Source organism: Amaranthus tricolor, chromosome 13, assembly GCF_026212465.1.
Source record: "Amaranthus tricolor cultivar Red isolate AtriRed21 chromosome 13, ASM2621246v1, whole genome shotgun sequence".
Classification (NCBI taxonomy): domain Eukaryota; kingdom Viridiplantae; phylum Streptophyta; class Magnoliopsida; order Caryophyllales; family Amaranthaceae; genus Amaranthus; species Amaranthus tricolor.
In genome coordinates, this window is record NC_080059.1 from 11,971,218 (window position 1) to 11,995,924 (window position 24,707).

At 33.4% G+C, this 24,707-nt stretch overlaps 1 protein-coding gene across 2 annotated transcripts; it reads right to left on the reverse strand.

Annotated features, from left to right (window-relative positions):
* Nucleotides 1-11: 11 nt before the first annotated feature.
* On the reverse strand, nt 12-23,069 carry LOC130798027 (uncharacterized). 2 transcript variants are annotated; one of them, XM_057660866.1, is made up of 13 exons: nt 22,475-23,069; nt 21,493-21,615; nt 21,357-21,383; nt 13,879-13,969; nt 13,012-13,055; nt 10,368-10,466; nt 9,651-9,708; nt 9,487-9,539; nt 9,110-9,211; nt 7,761-7,826; nt 5,411-5,529; nt 4,970-5,141; nt 12-642 (listed from the first exon to the last, which is right to left on the reverse strand). In XM_057660866.1, exons 1-13 carry the CDS (start codon nt 22,595-22,597, stop codon nt 574-576), a joined length of 1,146 nt encoding a protein of 381 aa, XP_057516849.1. In that variant the 5' UTR covers nt 22,598-23,069; the 3' UTR covers nt 12-573. The 2 variants fall into 2 exon arrangements, with proteins under 2 accessions (XP_057516849.1, XP_057516850.1); XM_057660867.1 differs by having other exon boundaries at nt 4,898-5,141; nt 22,475-22,789.
* Nucleotides 23,070-24,707: the final 1,638 nt, after the last annotated feature.

A 24,707-nucleotide genomic window follows, 5' to 3' on the forward strand; every position in this document is an offset into this window, starting at 1 on the left:
AACTTCTTGAAATTCCATAATTCATCATCTAATATAATTATATGGTTTCCACACAGATAGTTTAAAGGAAACTTGTGCAATATTATTCTTACATAAAAAATCATTTCTAATTGACCGGCCCTTAAATGTAGCAAACATCATTATGTAATACTTACAATAATTTGATTAAAATAAGTCTTTAAATAATAGTGTTTATCCTTTACAACTTTTCTGGAAGTTTTCACAGAGATTTCCCCTTGATGTCGACCAAACTTTCACCATTTCCTCCAGAACATCCCCTATGTATTACATTTAAGATGACGGATATGAATCTAAACCAATTATATTCATCCACTAAAAAATCTTGATCAGTTTGACAAGAATATCAAGCACTTTAAGAGGCATTTTATATGCTACCATTATGCCTGATATTTTACCAATGTTAAGAGAATTAATTATATTAGATTACATGAATCAAAGAGTTCTCTACAAGGCTATATGCACATAATGAGCAACTGTGAACTTAAAAACTGCAAATTGAAGTGAGCAGCAAAAAAAAAAAAAGAACATCACAAACTGAAGGGTATTCCCAAGTTAGGTTCTAAATCCTTCAAATGACGAAGAAAGAATTTTGAAGAGTCCATCTGGGTTATCAGCTTGTACCTGTCAAAATAAAGAAACCAAGAGATTTGAATACAGATAAAGAGAAAATAATAAAACAAAACATTCAAGAACAATACCCTCCTACAATACACATTTGACATACACAAAATATTGTCAAAAAACACTGAAAAATCAAAGGTTTATAGCAAGCTAAAGATTCATTCAAATCAGCAGAAACTAAAATTGACCCATTAATTATCAGCAGATAACCAAAGACATTAAGGGATTTATCTCATCACTTATAACTAAATAAAACAACTGGGCAGAATAACTCGACACAAACAGAGATTTGAGGTTTGTAGGATATCCAATATACTTCCTCTTGTTCAAATTAGTAACTACACAAATGCATTACTTTAACCCATAAATATCTTTAGTTGCACAGCATTAAAAAGTTGAAATTATGAAACATATACATCGAGAAGAATCAAATAAAACCTCACTAGACTCATTGTTTTTGTTTGCAATTTGCAGTAAGTTTAGTGAATTCAGAAGCAATTTGTGTTTCCATGTTTGCTTTTAAAAGTCAACTAGGACCAAGCCAACATTTAGAAATAAGGGAGTAGCAAATAGAGAAAGGAGCGCAAGTAGGTAAGGGAAATATTGAATAAATTAAAAGTCAGTCCTAGACCAACTTTTGCATTGTGTTTGGATAGAGCATTAAGGTGGAAAGGAAAGGGAGGGACAAGAAAGGAAGGAAAGAGAAATGAAAGGAGATAATTTATTTGTTTGTTTAGATGGGCAATGGAAGGAAGAGAAAAGAAAAGGAAAAGATTAAATTTTTGCACTTAAAAATCATGGAAGAGAAATGACAATTTCATCCAGATTGGAGAACAAAATGATAAGAGTAAAAGTGTGTTTGGATGGAAAGAAATAGAGAAAAAGAAAGGAGAGGGATTTGGAGGCACGAGGGATCCCTTGTTTGGATAACAAAATTGGAAGGAATTTAGAGGGATTAGATGAATGTTTTTTGTTAAGGTATCAATATTTCCAGAATTAAAAAGATTTGAAAAGAAAACTCTTGTCCCTTTCCTTTCCCTTCCCTTCCCTATTATCCTAAACAAACAAGAGATTCTTCCCTTTCATTTCTCTTCCCTTCTCTCCCTCCCCCATCCTTTTCTTTCTTTTCTCTCTATAGTTGCAATCCAAACATAGTATAAAAGTCATTTTCATTTTTTATTATTTTGGTGGTCAATATACCATTTTCCTTCCAAATAATTGCAAAATTGAAAAGATTTGATGATTAAGAAAAATAAAAAATAAACCCCTTCAAATCTCCTCAAATTACTACCCCCCAAATTCTTACCCCTCTATCCAAACAAAGGAAAACATACCCCTCCAAATCCCTCCCTTTTCTTTCCTTCCAAATCTCTCAATAACAGTGTTGATTTCAAGATTTCACTATTCAGAGTCTTCACATTCCTCAGCTTTTGAGCTACCCAATTATCCTGAGTATAAACAATGAATTGACAGCCTGATGTTACTCCACCTCCAGAATCACTAACATGAGACCTAAACCCATTATCCGAGAGTCAAAGACCAGCGTCATCATGTCATCATCTAGAATTTCAACATTATGCTTGCGGCTCATTCATCAAACTACTAAATGCTTAATATCCTAAATTCTAGAGATGATAAAACCATTTTGATAAAAATAGACAACTAAGTGATTCGCAACATAATTAAGGTAGCCACCCCTAAATGATGTTCAACATTTCATTCGAAATCATGTTTTAGATTTGCATTACCCCAAGGCCTAAAGGCCCTCTTGTGGATAATAAACATTGGTAACGAGTATGAATTTGTATGTCACTTTTTAGCCATAGTCCCACTTCATGTCGAGGTAATGGAACTCCACCGCCCAAACAAGTGTTTTTCTTTCACAAAATTCAATTCCTAAATGTTCCACCTTTCAGATGGTAATAGAAATTTATAAAGCAAAATAGAAATTTTGAGAGGTAGACAAGTATTATCTTTAACGATGGTGAGAGATTTATCTTAAGAATGACTATACATATATACTCCCTCCATTACTTAGAGAAGTTTCCACTTTTCATTTTGGAATGTTTCATTTGTTGTTTTTATAAAAAATCTTTCCATTTATATCACAAATTTTAGACAAAAGGGGTGTTTTATTTGTTGTTCTCATAAAGAATCTTTCCATTTATATCACAAATTTTGGACAAAAATAACCTTACTCATCCTCATTTTAATATTTTGTTTGTGGCCCCGTCAAATTTTCCACTAACTTCATTTTAACATTTTTATATTCCTTATGGTACCTTTATGTTTCCCACTAACTTTATAAAAACATTTTTTAATTAGTTGCAGACCCCATATTTTTTCCACTAACTTTCTTTTAATATTTTTTAATATTTATGATCCCCACTTTTTCTCCATCAAATTTATCATTCAATAAAATAATACATTCACTATCTATAAGATTCTATTTTTCTTAATTCCGTAAACATTCCTTATGGGAACTTCATTAAGGAGCGAAGGGAGTATATATTTTCCTCATATCATCATTAAGTAGCTATTGCCAAAAGGATCATAAAATCAATCTCAACAATGACACATTACACTAGTCTTTGAAAGTTTTCGGTTAAGTTATCAAAAGGGTAAAAAAGTATATGAAATTTTAGGACAGCTGCAAATAGCAACGTAACCTAGTACCTAAGGAACAAAGACAAAGGTTGTCCAATGGGAGATGCCACAATGCTCTGTGAACACTTGAAGACAGTTGAAAAAGAAAAGGACAAGTGATAGCAGGATGACCAATGCTAAAACGCTTTCATTCGAATTCCTACAGTGCTTAGGGCTCTAAGAAATCATAACATGACCTGAAGTAGTCAACCTTCTTTCTCCATCCTATTGCTCCTATCCTCTTTTTTTTGCTCCTTTTCATTGTTCTCCCCCTTTCTTTTCACTAGTAACAGAAAAATGTCGGGGCTTTTTCTAATAGCTTGTTCTCAAAAAGTGATAGGCTGGAACATTCAAAAACCTATGAGGAATTGATGTAGCTACAAAGGCCACGCTCATAGATGGAAACACTTTACAAATTTCATACTTCTCCAGAATCCAAGCCAACTTTACTAAGATTATAATTTCCATGCAGCAGTACACTGGGTTATACTTATAACTAGGATAAATGTACTCCATCAAAAAGTCAAAGTATATGATCATTTGCATCAAACTTGTTTTATCCAAAATATATCATCTTCTTGTTGAACCCGAAGTCTAAAATCAAACATTTATGGGCAACACTCCACAGATTTGTCCTCCAAACATTGATATTCATGTCCTACGAATCCTCCTATGTATAATTAGAATCAAACCAAAACTATAAATAAATGATCATTTAAAGCTCAGACTCTCCTAGAGAAACTCTTGTGTAGACTTGGTCCACACTAAAATAGTTTGGACCAAGTTTTATTACTCGTATTCCACTCTCTTCACTCTATATTATCAATGTGACCCTATTGTGATTCAATGTTACCCTTGTTGTAAGACAAAGTTACCCTATATTTTATGATTGTTATTCTTCCCCTATAATGTAATTAACTTGTATTTATTGTGTTTGGTTTAAAATTTTATCATATTAACAACAAATTTTGAAATTGATTTGTGGTTATTTATTTTAAAGTTTATAATGAAGGTGACCTCTATTTTGATTCAATGTTACCCCTCTAGAAATACCCTTTATGATATACAAAAGGTGTCCTTGTAGGGTCTAATTAACGTAAAACTTGCATTTTTATATTGTTTGGTTTAGAATTCTACCATATGGACAATAAATTTGAAATTGATTTGTTGTGTTACAATATAATTATTGATTTTTAAGTTTACAATCACGGTGGCCCCAATCGTGACACAATGTCAACTCTTTTGTATGAAAAAGTTGCCCTTTATTACATCAAAGTAACTGGAAAAAAAAATTGAAAAAAATAAATTGGAAAGAAAAATGGTCATGTGGTTTTAACTTTTTTTAATTTTTATTATTTTTAAAATTTTTAAGAGTGGAGTGGAGTGTAAGAGTGTAAGAATGTAAAGAGTATAAGAATGAAGTAAAGTGGAGTGTAAGAGGATAAGAGTAAAGTGGAGTAGAATGGAGTGGAATACTGGAGTGAAGTGAAGTGCTAAGAGTTGGTCCACACTAATATTAGTGTGGACCAAGTCCATTCTAGACTTCTTCCTCCTCCCATCCCCCACCATAGCATATAGAACAAGTCATATGATTAATCTAAGAATTAACCTGCAATCAGCAATTTGGAACACTTGACATTGTCTGCAGGTAACCAAGTTGCTCAATAACATATAAACTCACCCAGTGTCCCGCATCTTCAAGGACATGCATTTGCACACCAGCTCCCTCGTCAGCAGCAACCTCCTCGGCAGCATGAATTCGTTGAATATCCTCAAGAGCCCACCTATGCAAGCTCCTCTCAGCTTTCAGAAAATTTACATGCACACCTTGAGGAACATCTTCGACAACTTTCCTGTAATAGAACCACGTCAATGAAGTAAGTTTCCCTTTTTTGCATCTGACAATTTGGATTCAAAACAATGCTGCAGTAGATAGGTATCAGCAGTTTCAGTTTCGTGCTCAATTTACAATTCTATTAAACTAGAATCAGGAGGTACTGAACTTGATTTTCACATTGTTGAACAATATCCAAATAATTATGAATGTTCAATTACCAAGTTTACAGGCAGGACGGTAAATGCAACAGAGCTGAGTTTTTCCAAATAGATAGGTTGCACATACCATAAGTTTGTTTCTTCAAAAGAGTGATACATTTCAGCAATTCCCTCAAGATCAAATGCCCATGAAAAGGATAATTCTGAGTTAACCGAGCTGCTACGTTGGAGATTAGTTGCTACCCACTAATGACAAAAGACAATAGAAAGGAAAATAAAAAATACATACAAAAAACTTAGTTAAAGAATACTTAAGTTAACAGTACATGCAAAATTTGGTCCTTCGAATTTCACGAAAGCCTTTTGTGATCATTTCATGCATGGATACATCGACCAGCAATTTTGCAGAAAAGTAGGGAATATAAGTGCAAAATAAGACTAAATAATTCATTTCTACTGAAATCTTGCTGTCTGAGAAAAGATTCAACACTGAGAGATCCAGGGTAATGTGTAGAACAATATTGATTACTGCATAAGAAGCTGAGGTATTATGATCATATCATTAAACTACACAAACACGTACACACAAACACAGAACACAGAACACAGAACACTGAAACAAAACTCTTACTTTCTGTGCCACCATGCTGTCTATTTCTCTCTAACCCCCACCTCCTCATTAATTACACATTCTTAAACATGGAAAGTGGATCTTAGTAGCTTAGTGCCAATTCAGTATCATTTTAAGTTTTTTGTTGTCCAAAAATTAAAACACGATATCAATTTTAGCTTTAAAATTTTCTAGAACTAATACATGAGGTATTAGTCATAGTTTCAAAATTTTGAGTTATCTCTAGTTCTTTTACGTCATACTTTTCCTTTTATGTTTTTTTATTCAACATCATCATGCAGCTTCTTCATAGTGAAAACTCTATCCTTTGCTTTAAGCTCAATTTTTTCTAGGAATGACTAGTATGAGCCAACAACAATGCTTAGCCTTAATTCCAAAATATTAGGGTCAGCTACATGAACAAATATATCAATTCCAATGGTCGTCTACATGGATTCTTCATCTTCATTCTGAAAACGCTGGTTGAATCCATACAAACTTCAAAAGGAGCTCCACCAATGACTACATAATGTGATTAATTGTAGACAAAAATCCTTCTGAAGAAGTTGGAAACTCCATTCTAGCAAGATATTAGAGCTTAGGCATGATAATAGCTAATGATAGAGAAGTTGTATGAAAACCGCAGTGTATATTGAAATGTAAACATAAATTGAACAAAACCAATTCAAGAACTACAATAATGGATAGATACAAGCATTCGAAAGGCTTGCAACTCTCCCAAAATGAGCAAAAGAGTAACATAAAGTGAATAATTCTGATGGCTTTTTCATTAACCCTCATCCTTATTTATACTAGTTTTTCCTTCTCTAGAATTATTCTCTTCTAGAATATATACTCCATAGCTAATACGAACTACAATAATGGATAGATACAAGCATTCGAAAGGCTTGCAACTCTCCCAAAATGAGCAAAAGAGTAACATAAAGTGAATAATTCTGATGGCTTTTTCATTAACCCTCATCCTTATTTATACTAGTTTTTCCTTCTCTAGAATAATTCTCTTCTAGAATATATACTCCATAGCTAATACTAAATACTTATAGTACCCCCATATGGACATACCAATGCTTACAGTGGCATAGAGCATAGTGGTCATGGTTCCATAGAAGTTCAGTTTCCCATCAATATGAGCATTACTCGAGGTGCTAAACAATAGACGAGTATCCCAATGTGATCCACAAATAAATTAAGAACTAAGGATCCCTCTATAACACAATGCTCTTGATAAATCCATGGAGCCTCACAATATATCAAAGATTAAGGTAACGACATGAGATGCATCATTGGTTTTATTGAATGGAACAAAAAGAGCCATCTCGCTAGTTTAGTCAACCTTAACAATTGCATCTTTTTGCGTTTTTTGTGCGAGGAATTACAAAGGATTAAAATAAAAGTATCACCTTATTGCATGTAAAGCTTAGCATCGGATTACAAAGGATTAAATTAAAAGTATCACCTTAATGCTTTATTTCTTCCGCTCCTCATTTTGTTCGGTGCATGGAATTTAGCATTTGTGAAATAGAAAACGTGATGCTACCATAAATCAAATTTGTTGTTACTTAACTACCGAGAAAATATTATTCACTTAGGTAACATACTAACATTGGAGGTCCACAATAAACATGACATAGACTCGCCAGAGAGCCATTTGTGTAGCATAGCTAATACCACATCATATCATGAACAAGAAGATTAACTTCACTAAACAAACTAATGTATCGATGAAAAACAGAAGTAGGAAAAATTAAAAGATTTTTGAGGATTATGCCAACAAGAAACACAAATTAAGAAGTGAGAATATTAAATTTGCACAAAACGTATTAAGTTAACATAGGTGGAAAGATACCTGTGCCACATCTTTAGAGAACCCTTCTTGCTCAAGGGCATCCATGACATATTGCTTTGACGGAACCTTCCTCAACAACAGAAAAAGAGTCAATAAATATTATTCATTTCACGTATTATTAAGATAAGAACATATGACAAAATATTTTAACAAGCAACTGCAACCAGAAGTAGGCGTTAACTGATCCAACAAGAATGGAGGAAAATTTCATAGTAGACTTCAAGTCGGTTTAAGAATTAGAGTTACAAAAGAAAATGACTAACTTTAAAACATTATCGTGGAAGCTCATAATATGTTGGGTATCTCAAGCATGCTACTTGCACGAAATTTACGTGAAGGAATAAATAGAGTAATATTCCTTTATATACTCCTCTCCCTCTTTAGAACTACCCCTAAAAATGACATTTTGTGAGGTCTTTTTGGAAACATTCAAGGCAATCTCATGGGGACAGATGTATACTTTCAGTATATATTGAGTTAGACATATGACCAAACAATATTAGATTTCTCTCCAAACAAATAGCATAAGGTAATCAGCTGTCTAGATTTATAAATATGTTGCTTGAATCAAAGGTTTAAACGATATAATTGTTTGAATCAGTGTATCAAGACTCAGACTAATTGAATGATCCTTAGAATAGAAAACTCCAACCGGTTTTGAACATAGAATATTATGAGTAAAGCCACAATTACAATCCTAACCCTTCCCAATTCAATCCTAGGTGAGTGAAACCTTTGAATTCATTTTAGAACCCTTAATAACACGATAAATAAAAAGTTCAAAAAACAATAAGATTTTTAGATATAAGACTATCTTTTTAAGTAATTCGTAGCACATTGATCACTGAAACATACAAAAGCTAAGGTAATTTTTTGTTCATTGGGTATTGGTCTCAATGTCTCAGTATAGGGATTTTCAATTGATTTGACAATTTTCGTTTGAGAAAAGTCCATGTTTCCATAGTGTTCTGAAGTTGGATTTTGTTTCATTTCAAAAAAAAAGTTGGATTTTGTTTGAAAAGCTCCACCGAACTAAGAATCATATCTGTATCAATTCAAAAGGGAAACTTCCTGAAATACTAGACCAGGCTGCACTATTCTTACATGGTCTTACACAAAAGACAGAAGCACCAATAGCTAGGAAAGGGAGGGAGAGAAGGATAAACCTTTATTCTGTCATAAGTATCAATCAAACAAATTCCTACACTTAATGGGACTAGGGAGTACCAATTTTTCTTCCAATGAATCAGATTTACAACCACCGAAGTAGATGTACATTGTTAACTAGCTCACATGAACTGAAGCACAGAATAGAAAGAGGTAACAATTTCACTTCAAAAATAACAAACCTTTTCAGGCATTCTCTTGAGAAAAGAAATCAATTCTGCTGGGTGATCCTCCCCGTGTCCACCAGGTCTTACTTTTCCTGGAGTAGCATCCAGTACCCAAACCTGAGAGAAAGCAAAAGGGAGAGCACATAGAAAGCACGGTGAATTTAAATACAGTTCAAATTTTCAATTAAGTCATAAGATTCAGATTTTCCACTACAGTTACACGACATAAAATTACAAATTGTGAGATTTCCAAATAAACAGTATATAAAGTATTCAAGAGAGAAACGTTGAGGTTAAGGTCAAAGACAACAGCCCGGGGAGAATCAATGCAATATTCACTTGCGAGTTGTAAGCAAAGAACAGCAATTAGTTTCTGAGAACTCCATCCTTACCCTCACAGGTCTTGCTAGAGGTTTTGCAGCTTGCTCCACCATGCTCAATACAACTGCATAGCTTTTCCAAAAAAAATCAATAACTTAATCATACAAATATTATAAGGTAGGCATCAAGCACCACTTTAATTACACAATTCCATGCAGTCAAATAATGTAAATACCTTTTCCCCCAAAGCTGTGACCAACTAAAACTCGAGGTACAATTCGAAGCTGAGCAACCTATAAGTGGAAAAAGAGGAAGGTTCTTTATTGGCTTGCAGTTAAAATTATGAAATGAAGGGTACATAAATGGTGAGTGGAGAAGGAAAAAAATATGCATTAATGGTTAATGATGAGAAATATAAGTACATGAAGTATAAGGTGACATGACTGATTCAAAAAAATAAACCCGGAAGAGACCAAACACAGACAAGAGACAATAATAAATACAATATTCCATTACATTACATTACCCCAATGCAATTGGCTCGCACCTAGGCAAGGTTTGGGGTTCCGATATACACAACCTTACCCTTGTTTGCAAGTGATAACAAAGAGGTTGCTTCCGATTAAGCCTTGATAGATAAATAACAAGTACACATGATAGATAAATTTACAAGTACGCATGATTTGATGAATCATTTTAATGAATAAGAATTGATAATTGGTAAACTATAGAGCATGTTAGTGAATGCAAAAGGAAAGTTGCACAAAGAAGATCTCAAAATTATAACCGAGTTGGCTAGTCCAATATGATTTCGGAACATGGCGAAAAAATGCAATAACGGTCACAGTTGCAGTAAAGGACACGGTGATGCGTAACGACCTAACAGGAATGATGCGGTTGCAGTACCGCCATATATACCCACAAATTTATACTTATCAAAATTTATACCCACCAAATTCAAAACATCGCGAGCAGCAGCAGCAACAGTATGAGGCAATCCTTTCTTAACTGATGCCGACTCACCATGGCATCGCAAATCTACTAGTAGAAACTGCACCAACATAAGAAAATAAAATTCTTTAATGTTATGGACAAAAAAAAAGCTCACAAAATTGGAAAGGAAGCCCAAAATCTTAAATTTGTCAAGTGTAACAGCAGTTCAAAACTTCAAATAGTCAATTAACCAAGCCTCCAAAAGCAGTAGAACTGGACATCAAAAGATAGATTATATACTGTTGCAACTTTGTTCAGAAGCTAGTTTCAAAACTAATCCAATCAAAAGGTGAATTAATCTTCTAATTCTAACAACACTTCCAAATCTATTGAACTATTTTAGAAAAGAATAAGCTGGCTAAACTATTACGAGGTCAGTTTTTGACCATTTCCCTCTTCCCCAACTCCCCCACCCCATAAATAAAACAACCACCCACGATCCTATTGAATTATTCTTTAAGCATTTTGCAGTGCAATGTTACTCTTTCATTTGGAATATTTTTCCTGAACTCACAGTACGCACATCCTTATGCTCAAAAAAAATACATTCATTTTTTTGTAGCAACAATTTCCAGCTTCTCTATTTACGTACCTGCCTGAACTAAGACTCAATCTACAAGCTCAAGGAATAAGACATTCAATATTCAACATGACAATGAAACTATGTTTCCAAGACACAATTATGATGATCGTGTGGATCCAAGTATCGTCCTTTTTTTAAAAATTTCAGGTTATGGGGCCAACATCCTAAATTAAGGCACAAGTACAACCATATGAGCCACAAGGATGACCAATTTAAAAATATATTCCAAAAGGAAAAATGAATAAGACGAACAAGCAAAATATAAAACTTATTGCAATGTTAAAGAACTATTACATGTAAATCCAATAGTACTTCGTTTTGACTTTTGTCTTCCAAGATCCACCCGTGTGTGTGTATAGTTTAGAGCGAAATAAAAATGAAAAAAATAACATCCCATTACCCCAAGGCCATTAAGTGGCTCGCAGGGTTTGGGTTGAATGTATGGAACCTTATCCTTATAAAAACAAAGAGGTTGTTTCTAATTGATCATTAATAGGAAACATCTTATCCTTATAAAAAACAAAGAGGTAGTTTCTAATTAATCATTAATAGGAATCACCTCATCTAGACGACATATAGATAAAAGGTCCACACGATATGATTAGCAAATATACCAAAAAATCATTATAATATAATCTGAAATTAAACAATTAACTTTTTTGACTTCAAGGAGAAAAAAGTGGATAAAAGCACAAAAACAAAATAAAAAGGATAAAAACTTCAGAATTTCTTGCCAATTCCAGCGACCAACTTACGCCATTTGGTTTTTACTTCGACCGTTTTTTTGTCACAACTGCCTCCATACGTTTGAAGTTGTTGTAAATACTGTCACTACATCAGACTGTAAATTAAGTCTTAGTTACCTGATTAAGTTGCTAATTACCATTTGACTATCACTAATCACATTTAAACCTAATTTTCCAACTAAATCTATTTTAAAAAATAGTCATTATTATTTTCTCATTGTTTATACTTTATAATTTTATTAATTCATTTACTACTTGTTTAGAATCGTTTTTGTAATCGTGATTTGGTTTCATATAAAATTCATATAGAGTTGATTCGAGCATTAGCTCATAAATAGTTGTTTATGTAAGAGGGATTTTGTTTTGAATTGATTAGCTGGTATGTTACACTTTGTTAAAAGTGACAAATTAAGATTACATTAAGGAAGCATAGTAACACTAAGGAGTAAGGACAGCTCTAAATTTTAGCAGCTGGTAGTATTGACTAAATTGGACGTGGAAGGAAGGCCAAAACTTGATCGGTAGTAGTCAAATGGTTGCAACTTAATTGGATAGTTTGATTTAATCAACGGGAGTCCAGCCAAGTAGCAATAACAAGTATTTTAAACTGATCAGGCAGCAAATGGCCAAAAAAAAGGTTGGAGGCTATAAAAATGAAAAGCCTAAAATTGATAGCTATAATCAAAAAAAAATATTCTAAACTTAAAAGTAGATCAGAAAGGATAAAAACTTCAAAGTGGATTACAACTCCACCTAATAATCCTCTCATATACTCAATTGATTTTATTTAAGAGTCCTTATAATTTTAAATTAGCAGCACAAGTTTTACTATATTATATCTAATTCTTAACGCTTTCAGTCTTTGACCCTTTAAATCTCTCTTTCCTTAAACATCTTTGGTAAAATCCTGACGAGAATGACTGCCAGGTATGACAGTTTAGTTCGCACCATCATAATCATCTCATCTTCGCAGTCAAATTCCCTAATTTTGTTAAAAATATTTCTTAACTATTTAGTTTGTTTTTCTTTGGCTTGTTTCCTTTCATAAATGGTCTTACCCAAGGTATGTTACCGTAAAGGACAAATTTTCCACACTGATACACGTGTCGCACCTGCCGTACACCAGTACGCCAACGGAAATTCGATGCACAAGCAACACAGCATTAAATAAGAATACTTTCTAAAATTATAGTGTAGATATGATCTCACTCCTTAAGGCCTTATACAGAGTACAAACTAGTCAATCAACCAAGATAAACGAAAAAGAAGATTACCTGCCACATTGGGAAACTTTTGGCCAACCTGCGAGCAAAGGATCCTAATATTCAAGAATACCAATGAGAAATTAGATCAGAACTTCCACAAAATCCAAGGTACAAATAAAATCACAAATGTTAATTAAGATAGTAGAGTAAATGAACACCAAATAAAAGATATGGAACTTCAGAAAGCTAAATTTTGATGTTGGTTAGTACTTGGTACAAAAATAGACCATAAAAGCCTTGAAAGATAGTTACAAGGAAAACAGTGCCAAAATTGTAAGTGCCTTAACGAGTGAGTTATGAAAAATGCACAGAAGCAAACTTCTACCAAGACTCAAGATCCTTGAAACAGGAAGAACTTGTGCACTCTACCATCAATAACGAATGAAAGAAAGATATGACCTCGACAGACGCCTGTATTTTCATTCAAGTTTCATTTGGCCTATTAGTTAACCAAAGAACCCAGGTCTGGGTCTCTAGCAAAAACATGTGTATAACAGCAAACCAGAGTTTCAAAACCGACGAGTATACACTTCACTTCTTAAATTTTATAAGAATCAATGAAAAAAAGCAAACCGACATAGCCAACATCACCGAATGGGATAAAATTTGAATGGTGGGCTTTGTTACCAGATAAATGTTGCTACATGCTAAGAAGATACACACAAACATACACTACATGAAAAAGAATTTCACTATGTCAACATTTACACAAAATGTATTTTGAATTAAGATAGCCAGGAAAGAGTATCAAAGTTAGCAAAACAGATACACAAATTAATGCATTTCTGATGGGAAAGGAGTATCTAAAATTCTCAGTAAAAGCACCATTACATTTAGAAGCATCACCTATCTTAGCAACAAAGACAGTATACATACCCCAATTCTTTCGACAACCTAAAATGCCATGGACCAAAACTGCAGTAGGCGGTTCAGGTACTGACTTATCCATAATAGAGTTCCATCTGACCTGAAAATAATGCATGTCAGCTCCAACCTTGATAGAAACTTATAAATAACAAAAATGACCAGAAATTTTAGGGTTTGGGAGCATAAGCATGTGTTGTACAGTCACAAAAAACGGCTCAACATATATCTTTCAGAGAATGCAAAGATTACGGAAACAAGATGCAAAACATCTTGGAGCATCTTCGAAGACTTAGCCTGAAATAGACTACATTTAATAAAGCTTAATTATAAGTTTATTAAGCTGATTGGGGTTATTAAGTAAGTTAATTCAAGTAATAATATTATTTTGATAATATTGACTCAAGTATTTGATTTGTTAACATTTTCAAGAAAGAGGTATATTTTATTTAATGTATAAAATTCGTATAAAGAATACTTCGATAAAAGTGTATTTGATTATATTTTATTAATTGATTACTATCTTATCTTTATAAAAATAAATTTAAATGAAGTATTGAAAAGTAAATTTCTAAATGCAAAATTTTACTTATTTCGTAAATCGTTTATTATACCCTTATAGCATGTCTTATATAATACTGTCTTACGACGAGACGACTTTAATAGAATTTAATGGGTCAAAGCTAAAAATGAACCCATGCTTATCTCATTTAACCGACACACCCCTTCCCCATTTCTTTCTTCATCCTCATCATCTTTTACCTTCAAACTCTCAATCCCTCTCTTCCCTCTTCTCTCACGTCCCACTCCCCTCACCCACAGCGGCGGCACAACCAAGCCCAGCCACGAGTTCCACCACCAACAGCAACCACTTCTCCTCCTCCCTTTATTGTTGGTAACCACTTTTCCCTCTTTTGTTGTTTTGTTTTCAAATTTAACTGTTAGGGTTTTGTAAATTGATTTGGGGTTTTTAAATCAAATTTAAGCATCAACTTGAATTTAATTAGAGTATATGAGTTTAATTAGTAATTAGTAGTTTGGTTATTTGGGTTATTTGATTTCTAGTATAAAACTTGGTATTGTGGATTTTGAAATTTCAGTTTCGAAACTGAACTTTCTGTTTTGGCTATTTTGGGCATGGTTCTAATTGTTTTTGGGTTCTTATGTCTTCTTGAGATTTGTAGAACTTTGATTCGCGGTCGTGTGGACACTTGAATCACCCCGAGATGAGTTCGTATGAGAAAGTTATGTCCAAAATACTAGTAGACTGTCATAAAGATCGACAATGGGGTTCCGTTCGTTCTGTCCAAATTTGTGTTGCTGTTTTTGAAATAGTTAGAGTCGTTTTGGGGTTTTGGTATCTTCATGAGATTTGTAGAGCTTCGAGTCGCGATCACGTGGGCACTTGAATCGCTCCAAAATGAGTTTATATGAGAGAGTTATGTTCAAAATAGTGAAATACTAGCAGGCTGTCTTGAAAATCCATAATGAATCTTCTGTTTTGGCTATTTTCGGATCGTTTTAATTGTTTCTGGGTTTTAGTGTCTTAATAAGAATAGTAGAGCTCTGAGTAATGGTCACGTAGCCACTTAAATCGTCTCATTTGGTTTCCGTATGAGTGAGTTATGCCTGTTTTAGTAAGAGGTGTCTTAAAACCATTACGGGATTCCTAATTTGGAATCAAGAGATACGGAAGTTAATTGGATAATTAAATATTTTTGGATGAAGTATTAGATTCTGTTGAGACTTGTTGATTGTAGGAAGAATAATGACCTTTGTGTTTAATCAAACACATTCTAATAGATTAAGGGTCTTGGTGTAACCTTAAATCCTTGTGAATCTTGATATGTAAGTGAGATGGATGGACATTGAATTTACGAAATTGGTGGAACATGGTTGTTTATAAGAAAGTATTGGGTAATTGATATTCTTGAATCGGCTATGAGATTTTAAAGGTTAGAATGCTAGCATAACTCTTGGCTAAGATGCGGTCTTAGGAGGAGATGCAATGAGCTATATGAACCTAGTTTGTAGTATCGAACGCTTTGTTGTGATGTTATGTTTGTTATGCTTCAGGAGACGACGTCATCGAGGAACCATTCTAGCTGTTAGCCGCGAATCGATCACGGCTCTTTGAAGCGTCTTGTTGGTGAGTAGTAGCAGTCCCTTAAAGGGTTTGATCAGACTACTTTCTTGAAAATAAACTTTTTACTAAAGCTCTTTTGAGATTGGAAATTGTTGAGACAAATGATGTTGTGAATGTTTATGTTGATTTTATGATATGGTCAATGGATCGGGCTTGCGAGCTGGTCATTGACGGAGTTGAGGAACATTGTTCCCTGCTCCCTGTTTTTGAAGCGAATTGTCATTGAGATATTGACTAGCTTCACCCGAGAGCGACATAGCCTTAGAGCTATGGGGCACCTCTCAAACTAGACTCCCTGTGCGCATATAGATATAGGGAACTGATGTTGCTTTTAAACCATTGTTTTGAATTACTGTGTTTTGTTGTTTTGGATTGTTACTTCTCATTCAGTTTAATCTGATTCCCTGTTGTTTCCATCTTTTAGCTTGTCTACAAATCGGAACCAGTCGGGAATAATGGATTAGCGGAGGTGAATAGAGTTTCCAAGGATGTTAATTGAGCTGAGTACTTTGGAATTATAAATTTGTATTAGGAATTTTGGATAAATGTAAATTTGTTTTGGCTGTGCTGGTTATATCGGACTTGTAGAGAATTGTATGATTATCTTGTGTAATAGTTAGATGTTGGCTTTGGGATTTAGCTGAGTTAGTTACATTGAAGAGCTTGTGACCCCTTTGCTTGAGTTTTGGAAGTGTGATTTCAGTTTCTTGGGAAACGAACCCAATGATGACCCTGTTTACCCAGTCAACGGTAAGTCGGGTTGTTACATAGCCCCCAATAATGCTCTGAAATTGAAATTTTGGTCACAGCCATAGGGGAATTGGCACACAGCAATGTTTTTTCATAACAAATACATTCAAATGTACAATGTCCAGAATAAGCACCTAATTCTTATAAAAGAAAGGTACAAATGACATAAGAATTTACTGTGAGGTAGTGGCAATGGAAACCCTCAAGTCTCAACTGTTGAAAAAAAATGAATGCAATAGTAATAAAGGCTCCCCGGCTGCATTCTATTTGTCATTTTTCGAGCTAAAGAAAAACATGCAACGGGAAAAGAAGAGTGAAAGGGAAAGAGATGGTAATATAGATTGAGAAACTATTATTAAGTCAATATAGCATTGATTATCAAAAAAAAGTACACATAGCATTAGTTTTTAAATCCCTTTTTAAGAAAATGACGAAGTAGCAAGACACGAGTCATAACACTAGATTTCCAAGAATTTTTTTTTTATTACTTGAACACAGTGCTACTCTCATATTCTATAACTTGCCCTGTGAATAACCTATAAAGAAGAGTGATAATTAAATTATAGGAGCACATAATCTTGAATTGACTAAAAGAGAAAGCAGCAAGAAAGATGGAAAGTTTAATTTTCAAAGGAATAATCTTGGAACTTCTAATTTCAGTCCTCCATTATAGTAGATGGTAAATATCACTTGCAATATCATCTAATAATTGACCAGTTATAACGAAAACACAAGTAGTATGAGACCTTCTCTTAAAATGACAAGTAAACATGTACAACTTTAGCTTACATTGGCCCAATAACACAAAAGCGGTACCTGCCAAGGTGGGGGTGTTGTAGGGGGAGGGGGATTATGAGGTGATATACACTCCCTGACTAACACACCATATTGGTTTATTTAACTTACTAAAACATGATTAAAAAACTAAGCATTTAAAATGACATATCAGGGTAAGCAGCATTATACGAATGGTGTTTCAAAAGCGAATGGTTTCAGAAAAATAAATTCAAAAATAATGCCAAAATTTTGTAAGAAAATAGTAAGGAGCAACAAACCAATGTTTCCTCGCCTTAACGCTGTAACAATATGAAGAGTAGTTTTTTTGGTTTACACACTCACGACTAGTCTTCTTTTCCCAACTCTTTCCGCTCAACCCCACACCAAAAGAAGTTCACTTGTCTCTTTTACCTAACACCACCTTATGATCATACCTGCAACATTAAACTCCTACCCCAATCCTAAATCTCACCTCCCTAGTCCCTAATCTCCCTTACACACCCATATTTTACTGCATCTCCTCCCTAATCTGCTTGCAAACCTTTTGTCTTGGCTCTTGCATATCACATTGTGCACTTACAACTAAACCAAAGACTAATCATTAAGGTTTTATTTCTTCCCTTGCAATGTCTCTATCTATATCAAACTCTTGTGTTAGAGGGAGGCAACCTTAAACAGGCAAAATCAACAACATATCAGTTTCCAGATGACCCCTCACCCCACCATTATTCCAAGGAAAGTAAAGGAAGGAATATGAAAGATACTTATTTTCTTTGATACATCAATGATATGTCAAAAAGAGTTGATCCCATGATAATAAAGTTGCAATATCCACAAACATGCTTCTTTAAATCGTAACCTTACAAATTAGTTGATATACATCAAATTTTTGACCTTGCCAAATTACATTTTTCCAAGTGTGGAAGGTTCTTGGACAGTTTTACACCACAGGTTATTGATAGCAGACAGACTGATTGGAAAGTTCAGTGTGATCCCATTTGCAGTGTTTGTTTTACTATTTTTTTCATGTGCTGTTTGTGGCAAATGATAAGAATGCTATTTTGCTTCTACTTGAAAGTTCTAGGATCAGAAATGCCTGGCAGGAGAAATCCAGATTGCAGCTAAAATATATAAAATAAATCTGCCCATAACTTGGTTGCTACAAATCAGCCATATAAGAGAAATAAATTGGGAATAACAATATAACGTTGTCAGTAACAGTATTTTACATCTAGTGGTAAATAGAGATAAATCAGCTAACAGGAGGCATGTTCAACAAGACAGGAATAGAGAGCTTGTAGAAGAATCAATTGTTAGTGTTATAATCAGAGGAAATAGAGAGAAAAAGGAGAGATGATGAAATAAGTTTATTTTCTTTGGCTCTACATTGTTGAGTTTATCATTAATGGGGTAGCAGTCTCTCAAAAGTTTGAGTTTACCCGTATTTCCAAGAGAGCTTTATAGTAATCAATACAATTTGCTTTCACATAATCTCTTCTTTGAGCATCCAGTTCATAGCACAGGTGCATGCTGTCTTGTTTTTAAAAATATATTTGTAGACGACTAGCTATAAACGCCAATAGATCTAATGGAGTATTGAAGCCATAGCACTAGAGAAGTCTTTACAAAGTAGCATATGCAGTTTTTTTAAGGACACGCCTGCAACATGCTTACAAATTAGTAAATTTTAGTGGGGTAAATTATATGGGTGGATTAATCAGAGAGAATACTTTTCGAGTTTGGCATGAGTCATGCCCTTTTCTCTCTCTTGCCCCAGCATCCCAAAAATAGTGTAAAACAAGGTTACATCACATCGTCCGCGTTGTGAAGGTTTACAAAAACAACAAATCAACATTTCCCGCGTTACAAAGGTGTAAAGAAACCATGTTTTGGCCTTATCAAGCGATGGTTTTGACCGACATTTACACGTTATGATAAGCGCATCACTCCCATCACCGCATTGCCGTTCTGTTACTGTTACCGGATTTTTACACTATGTCCCCAAATTAATTCCAACCCAAACTCCTTAATCAGCTCTCTTCAACATCTCCAATTTTCCAAAACTCTCCCTTCAACAATGGCCGCCATAAAAAGAAGAGTGTGCTTGGTAGATGGTGAGGATAATTATCATCTCTTTTTGCATTGTAGCTTCACAAAAGAACTATGGGGCAGACTTTTTATGATAAGTTTAGATCATTGAGTAGCTCCAAGAAAGATTGGGCTTCATTGGGGATTTTCTATTCTTCAATCACTGGGGCTTTGAAAATCAGAGGGAGCTCAAATGGTTGTGGAGATGTTGCTATGCAATTCTTTGGACTGTTTGATTGGATGGAGAGGAATAGACGAATATTTAATGATCGTTTCCTTCCATTGGAAATTGTACGGGAGAAGCTTAATTCTTAGCGTTCCTATGGGCTAAAGCAAATGGTCTTTTTGAGCACGCTATTTATAATGATCTTTGTAGGAGTAATTGGAAAATTGTAATGTAGATTTTAGATATTCTCATTTGGGACTTCTCATCCCTAATTTGCAAATTTGTCTGGTTTTTTTTCCCATTCATATAATTTTTCATTATCAAAAAACTAAAAGAAAGACTCTAAGAAATCAACTACCCAATAAAGTAGTTAGAGATGTCAAGATGCCCCCATATTAGATGATTAATTTTCTCCCTCAAAGTGATAAAAAATAATCAATAAATGAAAATTCGGTTCAATCAAACGCAAGATAAAGGAAAAAGTGATAACATTGAAGAAATGGATAGGTTGATTAAAAATAAATTGATAATTCAAAGGGAAATAAATATTAATGTGTATGTTTGTTCATTGGTAAGAACAAATTTGATGAGTGTTAAAAACTTCGTCGTATTGCCACTGAAGGACGACAACCGGAAGATGATTGTGAAATCTAGAAAGAAGAGCAAGTCATTTTTTTGGCAGGCTAAAATTTACCCTAGTATACCCTAGACTAAATATTTACCCTTGATTAGGGGGTGATAGAGTACCCTTGTAAATATTTGTTGACATCCCAACCTTGCTTATAGCCTAACACCCTTACTTTTTTTCTCCATAAATTTCCCTTTCTATTTACAAGGTATCCAGTGTGCCCTAATAAGTAAAGATATTATTGCAATACCAGTCTAGAAGCTGGTTTTGTCGTTGTCGGTAAACCTAGCCTAGCATATGAAGTCTCATTTCCAAACCTTCCCGGGAAAGATATTGATGATAGTTAAGAATAACTTCTGCAATAACTCTACTTTCATACTACAAACTATGTTACTTGGACTTGAGTACTGATGTCGAATACCGGATACTGGTACGTGTCCAAGTGTCGGATACATCTAAATATCCAATTTTACGCCTAAAATGAAGTGTCTAAGTGCCATACTAATGTCTGAGCATCAAGGATCAGACACGGGTACGTGAAGCAAAATGAAGAGTCCAAGTAACATAGAATGCAAATAGATTCTTCAGAATTTTAATAAAATTTGAATTTTGAAAAATAAAAAGAACAATTACACATACGCCAATACCCTTTATATAAAGCCAATACAGATTAGCAAATACCATTTATATAAAGCCAAGACAAACGCTATAAGGTCGAAAAAGGACAACATTTCATTTCATGTCAAAGGAAATGCCCACATCTTAAAGTATGCCAATAGACCTTTGGCGTTTGGTAAATAGCCAAGAAACACTTAGTTCTCATTTCATTTAGTTGGATTTCACACATAGCAAAAGATTTCAAACTTGAAGGTAACAAAGGATATGATATGCTAGAAATGAAGTTGTTTCCAAAACAAAGATAACTGGTGACTTACAAGAGCTCCCTGCACAAGATCATAAGCCTGCACACATGTTACCTATTTTAGTCAATAGAAGTACACAATATGAAAAGATAAATTTCGTATAAGTTTCAGAAATTTTAACATAAATGATGAGGAAGCAACATTATACCAATGTTCCAAACTGCTTGCCCACATATACATTCTGTGTAATCCTCTCATCCACAAGTGCCATTTGAAGATTCAAACAATTACCAACCCTAGCTGATGAGCATGACATCCGAAGTAGTTCACTCTGTAGGAAGTATAAAAATTATATATAAATACACCAGGGACAAACAAAAAGTTTTCTTTCCTAGAAGTTCGTCTACTTCCATATTAATTTTTTATTTTCTTTTATGTTGAATATTATATTATATTATATTATATGTATAATGTCAGTTATTTATGAATATGTTATTGGCCTGTAACACTGAATTTTCTTTTAACCTACCCAAGTCAGCTAATTCCGGGGAATTTTTTTCTAAACATTTATCCTCGTTCTTGTTGCTAACAGTGGACGGCCAAGCAAATTTTTATCCACCTTGAGGGCAAGGTGGAACTTCAGGCGGTCGGTAATGTTATGAATTGGGCCAAAGAGTACAAGCGCATTATCGACATTTTACTATTAATTAGTCTTTCAGTTTTATTAGTTAGGATAGCTTTGAATAATAACGAATAAGGAATAGTCTTTGGGAATTAGGAGTAGACTCGAATTGCTTAATATTGTGTGTTTACTATCTCATTTTGGTTACAGGTCTTGACCGGGTGGTTACATTAAACACCTCCATAAGTCTAGGCGTCGCGTGATACAAGAAGCTCTTCAAACGCATGCCTTTTTGCGCTTGCGCGGCTTGTGTATGCCAGATGTGATGTTTAGTTGGTTTTTGTGTCAAGGAGTTGTGTTTAAACATAGTACTTCAGTACGAAATAGGTCCTAAGTTCATCAATCAAATGAAGTAATCCCTAGATTATACACTGATTTCGGTAATAAAATCAACAAAATATCGAGCTACTTCAGTACGATGAACAACAAATCAAACACTATAATTTTTATTACTCAAATTTGGAAAGGGAAATTACTCAAATACAATAAGGATGTTTAAGCATAGTACCTGGACAGACTTGGTAGGCAAATGAAGTCCGAACCAATTAGACCTAAACGATGATGCTCTCTCGTGAGAAACCGCCGGCAACTCGGCACATCGCACCGTGGTGAAGTTGGAGATGGCCGACATTGTCGATGGGTAAGATTAACGAGAAGCAGCGAAAAGGAACAGGGAGAAGTCGGCGAAAAGGCGGAGATGCCGAAGCGCGCTCTTTTTATTTCTGTTTTTTTTTTTAAGAGTACAAATCAATCGCTTTATGCGGATGTATTGAATACGTGTTCTGCTTTGTTTTACTTCCTCAACGCGATTACTCCCACACTTCCACTTGATGTTTTGTCACTTCGGACTTCCGACCTAAAACATGTGAAAAGCCTTCTATAACTTTTATTCATTCTTTAAAGAAGTTGAATTCCTACCATAAATATTTACAGAAATTAAAAAAATAAAATATTTTAAACAATAGCTATATTATTTTACTGAATAATAAATTTAAAAGAGAAATAATGAGACCATAAATATGTAAAAAATATTAAAAAAAAAAACTAGTAGAAAAAATATGAGGTTCACACATAATAAAAAAATATATAGTTATAAAGTTAGTGATAAACAAGTGGGATCATAAGATTTATAAAAATGTTAAAATGAAAATAGTAAAACATATATAAAGACCAAAATTTATGAATTATTACTAAAATATTAAATTGATAATAAACAATGTTATTTTTGTCCAAAATTTATGATACAAATAAAAAGATTTTTTATGAGAATAATAAATAAAAACAACCTCAAATGGCAAATGATAACTTCTTTAAGGAATAGAGGGAGTATATAGTTAAATATTCTATTAATACCCCTCATATTTACTAGTATTGTCTCATTTGCTTTTGAACGGTATTCACTAATCACTCTTTATGCTTTGTTGTTAATCTATAAGTTTTTTTGAGCGGAACCTAATAATTCATTGACAAAATGTCATACGTCATTTTTGAGTTAAAACATAGTCAATTGAGATTTTGTTTGATTTCTCTTAATGTAACTTTTGTTTGATACTTCTATTAGCTTTTTATATTTTAAATAAAACATAATTAGAGATAACTAGAATTAAAATAATACACTGGATAGAATGCAAAAGGCAAATGAGACAATAAAAGAGAGTACATCTATGAGAATATTATAAGTTCCTTGTTCTTAGGCCATCTGACTAAGAAACGGTTTCTCACAAAAGTATTTGGAATGTATTGTCATATATATATATATATATATATATATATATATATATATATATATGATATATATGTATATGATATATATATATATATATATATATATATATATATATATATATATATATATATATATATATATATATATATATATATATATATATAATTTCAGTGATTCACGTTCTATAATTGTTAAACATAGAACAAATATATAGAGAGTATTTTGATATCTAAACTCAAAAGTATTAGTTTTAACATCTAAAATAATATGTTGAGCATTAAACAACTAAAAGTGAGTATTTTAAATAAAAATATTAATATTTTAATATATTCAATTGGACTACTTAACCAAATTTATGATTCTAAGTGAGAATTTGTGTGATATTTATTCCTTCATTTAAGATTCTATCCTTATTTTTTTCTCTTTTCTGCCAATAAACCGTCAACTATTAAAGTTAACGTTACAATCTTCTAATAGCAAGCAACTAGTCAATGTCTTTGGCGAAAGGTCACACACACTTACTCTTCATTCCCAAACATCATCATCATATCTATCATCATCTTCAATCGTAAATTCTTTTATAATTTTTTGGCCAATTTATTATTGTTAGTCGTATTTATCATCTTGCCTCTATTATTCATTACCATTTCTTGAAAGAAGTTACCTTTTTTATGTCATTCTTTTAGCGTATTTTCTCCTTTTTGGCCATGTTTTTGCATCCATTAGTGTTATTCCTTTGTGCTATTTAGTTGGTTTTATGTCAAGCTGTTGTGTTTGGCTCATTGTAGTTTTTAGCATTAAAATGTGATCATCTCGGCTTTGACTATTCTAAGGGGTGTTTGGTATTGTTATTGTAATAGAAAGGGAATGAAAACCAATAAAAGTGTGGTAAGGAAATTAAGGGCTTGTTCGGTATCCATTTTTTGAAGGTCACTAAAGAAAACGCCTAACTCAAACCGTTACATATTGTTTGTTTCAACTCTAAAGTAATTGTTTACATTACTTTCAGGAAATG